The sequence below is a fragment of the Oratosquilla oratoria genome, chromosome 41, assembly GCF_046742065.1.
Source record: "Oratosquilla oratoria isolate Oo_2021 chromosome 41, ASM4674206v1, whole genome shotgun sequence".
Taxonomy (NCBI): domain Eukaryota; kingdom Metazoa; phylum Arthropoda; class Malacostraca; order Stomatopoda; family Squillidae; genus Oratosquilla; species Oratosquilla oratoria.
Genome location: NC_134817.1, coordinates 15362544 through 15370043, shown reverse-complemented (window position 1 = coordinate 15370043; position 7500 = coordinate 15362544). Strand labels below are relative to the sequence as shown.

General features: G+C 41.6%; 1 protein-coding gene across 1 annotated transcript in view; it reads left to right on the top strand.

Moving 5' to 3' along the window:
* Positions 1-7500, top strand: part of LOC143021281 (organic cation transporter protein-like) — a 28622-nt gene that overhangs the window by 19085 nt on the left and 2037 nt on the right. Inside the window, exons 8-9 of the mRNA XM_076178687.1 lie at positions 5486-5633; positions 6716-6897. Coding sequence (XP_076034802.1) covers positions 5486-5633; positions 6716-6897 — 330 coding nt within the window. The remainder of the gene's footprint in view (positions 1-5485; positions 5634-6715; positions 6898-7500) is intronic.

Here is a 7500-nt window from a genome sequence, read left to right as displayed (position 1 = left end):
AATTGCTATCCAGAAGACAAGCAAGAAACACATTCCCAGAGGCTAAAAAAATCTACCACAACCACACGTAGTAGATATCCACCTTTAGAAAATAAGTAAGTGAATAAAGAAATAGATAGATGAAAAAAACGAAATAACAGAAGAAAAAAAAACGAACATCTAAAATAGTCGAGCAGATACATCACAAATCCAATACACAACAGACAGAAAAAAAAAATAAAAAGTAACCAACAAAATATACGGAAAAACTGGTCAAGCAAAATGTGGAGAGCTGTACACCTATCTAAAACTTAAAATCAAATACACCCAGCTACCCAAGAATCAGGTGGTGCACCAAAATAACAATGCAAAATCGTGAACATATATTTCTCCAAAACATATTGAAGCCCACAACACCAGAAAAGATTAGAATAGCAGAAAAAAATGAAGAAAATTAAATCTGATACTGAAGTCATCCCTTTTCACCAGAAAAGGTGTAGAAGGGGTAAACGCAATGCCCAAATTGGGGTAATGACTGTATGCTATCATGCAGTAGTAACTGCACTGTAGCATGCTCCCACTGTTTTAGGAACTACTTTGGGCGCACTTTCGGACCAAGGTGACATATTATTTGTCTATGTTAGAGTAAAACCTCTACTCACAGAGGAAACATGCTATATTTGTACAACAGTCCTTTATGCTGTTCCCTCTTCTCTGAGTCTGCCTGTGGTAGGAGGGGATCGTTTGGACACATGGTGTTTGTGTGTGTATTCACCTTGGATCTGCTGCAGCCTCTGTCGAGACAGCCAAACACCACCCTACGGCAGCGAGCTCAGAGCTCATTATTTGCCGATCTCTGGGTAGGTCTGAGACCACTCACACACCACACACCGGGACAGCAAGGTCACAACTCCTTGACTAACGTCCCGTACCTACTCACTGCTAGGTGAACAGGGGTTACACGTGAAAGGAGACAAACCCAACTTATCTCCGCCCGGCCGGGGAATCGAACCCCGGTTCTCTGGCTTGTGAGGCCAGTGCTTTACCAATCCACCACCGAGCCGTGTGTGTGTGTGTGTGTGTGTGTGTGTGTGTGTGTGTGTGTGTGTGTGTGTGTGTGTGTGTGTGTGTGTGTGTGTGTGTGTGTGTGTGTGTGTGTGTGTGTGTGTGTGTGTGTGTGTGTGTCCCCTCATGCAGAAAAGGAGAACACGAGGAGAATTCCCTTTGGGCTGCGTCAATTTATTTCTCATACATACTCCCTCACCCCCACATCCCTCAGCCACTCCCCATCATACATCACAGCATCATCCATACACAACCATTCTCCATTCACCCCTATCTTCTGTCCTTTCCCGTCCTTCCTTAACAGACATCCCCCTTTTTTCAATGTCCCTTTTACCCCACCCATCTATCTCACCTTAGGTCGACCCCTCATGTTCACTCTTTCCACCTCTGCCTTCCACACTTCTTTTATTAATCTTTCTTACCTCATTCTTTCCATGTCTCCCTAACCCTCCCAATACTCTTTCATGTACATGTGAGTTATTTGTATCCATCTATCGGTCCGTTTGCGACATACTATTTATTTTACATTTTGAGTCGGTGTAAATATTTGTAAAAATACAAGCCGCGGGCTTTGCCCTCCCCGGCTTCGCCGGGGACTTGGCTGCGCAAACAGCGGCCTACGGCCGCAGCTTTCCGCGCTCTAATCCCTCGTTTTCCCCTTCGGCCTTGGCCTCGGGGCGGAACCCCAACACGGGATCCCCAGCACGAAGAAGAAAGCGAAGAAGAACGCAAAGAAGAACGCGAGGAAGAAGAACGCGAAGAAGAACGCAAAGAAGAACACGAAGTAGAATGCGAAGAAGAACGCGAAGAAGAACGCAAGGAAGAAGAACGCGAGGAAGAAGAACGCGAAGAACGTGAAGAAGAACGCGAAGAAGAAGAACGCGAGGAAAAAGAACGCGAAGAAGAAGAACGCGAGGAAAAAGAACGCGAAGAAGAACGCGAAGAAGAAAGCGAAGAAGAACGCGAAGAAGAACGCGAAGAAAAACGCGAAGAAGAACGCGAGGAAGAAGAAGAAGAAGAAGAAGAAGAAGAAGAAGAAGAAGAAGAAGAAGAAGAAGAAGAAGAAGAAGAAGAAGAAGAAGAAGAAGAAGAAGAAGAAGAAGAAGAAGAAGAAGAAGAAGAGGAACGCGAAGAAGAACGCGAAGAAGAACGCGAAGAAGAACGTGAAGAAGAAGAAGAAGAAGAATACCACCTGACCCCGACTTACCCAAGCGCTTTTTCAAGAATATTTTTAGGACAAAGTGTCACCGTAATACCACCTGTCCCCGACTTCCACAGCGTTTTTTAGAAGAATATTTTTATTTAGACTTAGACAGGGTGGGGGTTACTTCACATTACTCGACGAGTAGTGTACGATCATCCTATGAGAAATTAATGCAAAAGAAGGTCTGGGAGGAGACCTCCAAACAGAGCCCTAAATTTGGGTCATTAAGTATACGTGGTTGTGGTTAAGATGAGTGACGAAATAGGAAAGTGCATGGTGGAGTGGAGGAAAGTGCCTTCAAGGTTAGTTTGAACAATGGTAAAACTAAGATGGGCATTGGGCAATGTGAGTTTTTGTGAATACATATGAAAATTGTAGTGAGAAAAGTGAAGAAGAAAGGCAGGCATTTTTAATAAATTTGAATAGGACCTTTTGAGATTTAGACAGAATGTGAATGTTGTGATATTGAGAGATTTCAATGCTAGATTAAGAGATGAGCCAATAGATGGAGTATTAGGAATTTTGGTGTGCCAGGTAAGAATAATAGTGGATAGATGATGTTGAAGATGTGTTTAGAAAAGGAGATGATAATAGCAAGTACAGTTTTTAAGAAGAGAGCCAAGTGGGAGAGAGTGGTAGAGGGAAAGAGGGTTGATAGGGCATTAATAGACTATGTAGTAGTGTCTAAAGAAATTTAAGAAGAGCTCAAGACATTCATGTTTTGGGGGACAGTTGGGGGGTGTAAGATCTTTTTTTGCTAAAAGGATTTTTGAGAGTGGAGAAAAATTGTGTAAGATACAGTAGGTAGGTGCTGAGAGTTAACAAATTGAATAACAAGGAAAAGGAGAAAGAATACCAGAATAAGCTGAGAGAATTGTAGGAAGTGGTGAGGGATATAGGAGAGGTAGGAGTAGAAGAAGAATGCTTTAAGGGGAAGTGACAAAAAGTGCAAAGATGGTATGTGGGACGAGGACGATGAAAGTGAATGGGAAGAATGGTAGTAAATGGTGCAATGAAGAGGTGAAGGCGATAGTAGAAGAGAAAAGCAAGCATATGAGAGGTAAAAGAAGAAGGGAGGAGAACCAAAATGTTCAGTAAGAAAGGCAAAGTGAGGAGTAGATATAAAATGGGATAGGATTGTGGCAAATCATTTTGAAAATAATAAAAAGAATTTTGGAAGGATATACAGAAAATGGAATTGAAGATGGTAATAGGAAAATGGGGAGAGTATTTCAGAGAGTCGTAGAATATGGAGGAAATTAGGGAGTGATTGTTTGTGGTAGTAGGAGGAGCCAGGACAATACCTGTGATGGGAGAGAAAAATGATAGGGTTAAGGATAAGACAAGGTACAAAGTGTATTAAAGATTATGGAAACCATAAGGCACCTAGGTTGGATGGATTGCGTAAATGAAGGAGGTGTGCTAGAAGATTGGATGAGTACTAGCATAGTTCTGCTTTACAAAGGAAAAGGGGGCAAATGTGAATGTTTTAGAGTGATCAGTTTGTTGAACACAGTTGGAAAGGCATATAGAATTGTGTTGATTAAGAGGATTAGGAGAGCAACAGAAAGAGTAATTGGTGCGGAACAATGTGTGTTTCAGAAAGTTAGATGGTGTGTGGATCAAATTTTTATGATCAGGCAGATTTGCGAGAAGTTTTTATCAAAAGTAAGGATGTTTTTAGGTCTTTATGGATTTAGTCTTATAACAGGATGGGAAAGCATTGTGGGAGATATTGCAGTTACATGGGATAGGGGGAAAACTGTTAAGGGCAATAAAAAATTTTACATGAGTAGTAGAGCTTACGTTAGGGTTGGGAATGGTGATAGTGAGTGGTTTTAGATGAAGATGGGACTGGGCCAAGGTTGTTTATGTCGCCTTGGCTGTTCAATTAATACATGGATGGTGTGGTAAATGCAAGAGTTATGGACAGAGAATTAGAGATGCTTAGAGGGTGTGCAGGGAAGTGGGGGTGAACCAGTTGTTTGCTAATGACAATGTGCTTGCCACTGGATCCGAGGAGGGTCTAAGGTAGTTTGTTACGTCCATAGACGTAAATTCATGTTGCTGATTTCATTGTACAAAAATCAGGAGTGGAATGAATAATTCGTATTATACGTCCGTTAATGTCACGGTATAATTTTGTGTATCGTACGGCCGTTAATGTCACGGTATAATTTTGTGCATTTTTACGTCCGTCAGTTTAGTGTCACAGTACGATTAGTTGTACAATTTCCCCCCGTCACCGGCATCGACTTGGTCGAGTGTGGGAGAAGTTGTGGGTAGATGGTGTGTGGGGGCCAGCATATCAAGGTCGTCTTCTCTAACTGGCATTAGTCAGAGTCGCCCAATGTGTGGGTTATATGCAGTTAGAGGAAGGGACAAGTCACGTGTAATGTCGCAATCCTCCACTTCACCATTGTAATGTCGAACGAGTCAACGGACGTAGGGGGACCTATGGGAGACGCACAAGTCGGTGAGTGATTGCTTTAGTATATGATGTCAATTCACTGTAAAATTTATGATGTGAGTTACGACTCAACGTATTGATTAACACTTGTATATTTTCTGTTATTAATTGGCATTTATGTATTTTTTGTAATGTTGTACAAGTTCTTTGACAATAAAAACATTCTTTTTAGAATGACCTGCAGTCAGCGTCCATTCGGAGCTCCATTTATTCCCTACGTATCATAAGAAGACAAGTATTTGCCGACAAAACCCTACATAGTTAGTGACGGAGTTTGGGAAGGTATATGATAAGATGAAATTGAAAGTAAATGTGAGTAAAAGTAAGATGATGAGTTGTGCAAGGGGTGAGGGTGCCATTAAGTTGGAAGTAAGTCTTAAAGGAGAAAGGTTAGAGGAGGTGGAAGGTTTTAGATTTTAGGGACACATGCAACAGGTAATGGAGAAGTGGGGGTGGTATTAAAATGTGGAGTGAGGAAAGCTAGTAAATGTCTTGGGAAAATGAAAAATGACATGAGAAATATTAATCTCTTCCTCATCCTTGTGTTCATCCTTCTCTTCATCTTGGTCTCCATCCTTATACTCACCCTTGTCTTCATCTTTGTCCACATCTTTACCCTCATTTTTGTCCTCATCCTTGTCCTCTCCACCCTTGTCCTCAACTTTGTCTTCGTATCCTGATAATCCTATCCTTTTTCTTTCTCTTTTTTTTCTGTTCTTCCTCTTCTTCCTTCTCCTCCCATTCATTTGCTTTTTTTTTTTTTCAAGGACGATGCCGGAGTCTCCAAGATGGCTGATTCTTAAGGGGCAGTATAGTGAGGTCATCGGGTTGCTGAAGAAAATTGCACGCTGGAACAAAAAGAGTTTGCCCAGTGACGTTGAGCTTATGAAGATGCTCAGACGTATTAATCTCAAGGTAAGGAGACCTCCGACCTCTTTCTTGACCTTGTACGACCCAGAGCCAAGGTTTTTAACCATTAGATGGGGAGGTGGATGGCCGGGGAGAGGGGGGTGGGCTCAAACTGGGAATGTTTTTCTTTACTTATTTATTTACTTCATATATTTTTTACGAACTTCAACCTTATAGATTCAACATTCCACATAACCTTCAGGACACCACACTTAAGTGGTCATAGCTTGTATCTTTCGAGCAAAAGATGGAAGGAAAGACATTCTAATACAGGGTGAAATGAGTTGAAGAAAAACTGGCGCAAAATACCCTCTAGATTGAGTATAATTCTCCGTGTTTAGCAATAACAAAAATAAATCGTGAAATGTTCCCACAGTGCGAGACAAGGTTATAGGATTTCTCTTTTAATTTGAGTTGAACAAAATAAAGTGCCAGGATGTTTCATAGTCCCTCAAGGAAAAAAAATTTATACCGGTATTACTTTGACCATAAATTCCATTAAGAGGTTAGGCTTCCCTTCATATTTTTCGTCTCACGATTTCGGCCGTTTCCAAGTAATCTTATTCTGTTGAAAGATAACCACAAGGGTGCTCAACCAATTAGAAATCTATTTACTTCCGGTTTTGTCTTCTCAACTGAATAAAATTGTCTGCGCTACCTATGAAAATATTAAATATTGTCACTGATTTCATTGCATACACCTGTGCATGCCTGTGCATGCATGTTTACATGCATTATTAAGTAGCATCACCCAACACTTTCGACCCTCGACACTTAGTATTACGTCAGCCTATGTATACGGAGAACATGGACAGGTGATGCTTAGGACAGTGATGTACTTTTGATTTTAGAATGTTCTGCATGACTGTGGAAAGTGTGAGGGATGTAGTCATAAATCTAATGACTTGAATATGTCTGAAATTACACCAACTTCGTCTGTTGCGAGTCACGTTTAGGATCTCCACTTATAATAATCTTCTGTTCCCAAGTGTAACTAAGAAAGGCTATCACAGCCGACACTGTGAATGAGAACACTGTGAATAAGAACAAATTTATTCCAATTGTCCCCCTACCTTTCTTTGTTCCAGGAAGAAGAAAACGAACATGCCCAGATAAATATTTCCAAGAACTTGTTCATTCGAGCCTTTGACCAGTTGAAGGAGCTTTTCAACAGTAAAATCACAGCAAGGCGAACAGTTGTAATGTTTCTCTGCTGGTACACCACAGCCTTCGTCTACTATGGAATATCTCTCATTAGCATCAACATAGGGTTAGTTATGAGGTGCACCGACAAACATTCACAGTGTAAGACGGTGCAGATGAATTCATAAGGCTTCGGTCAAGTTCGGCATTTTTTTCATTGTTTGAACGAAAAGTTTAAGAAACAGTGATAGCTCTTGTCTTTGCGACTGTATGAATTTTGCCTATATTTGTGTGTGTGTGTGTGTGTGTGTGTGTGTGTGTGTGTGTGTGTGTGTGTGTGTGTGTGTGTGTGTGTGTGTGTGTGTGTGTGTGTGTGTGTGTGTGTGTGTGTGTGCGCATGTGTGTGTGTGTGCGTGGGATTCACAATGTTCTTGGATCACGTGTTTTACTCGTGATCGACAGTTATTAACCTCCCGGATGAGAGCTCAGAGCTTGTATGACCGATCTAAAGTGTGTGTGTGTTTGTGTGTGTGTGATTCACCTTGGTTTCACCTTGGTCTTTGGATCACGTGTTGGATTCGTGATCGACAGCTATTTCACTCCCGGAAGAGAGCTCAGAGCTCGTATAACCGATCCATGGGTAATGCTATGACCTTACACACACACACACCCAACTCCCCGCCCACGAGAGTCAGAGCAACGACCCGAAGCGCAGCGATACCGAAAGAAT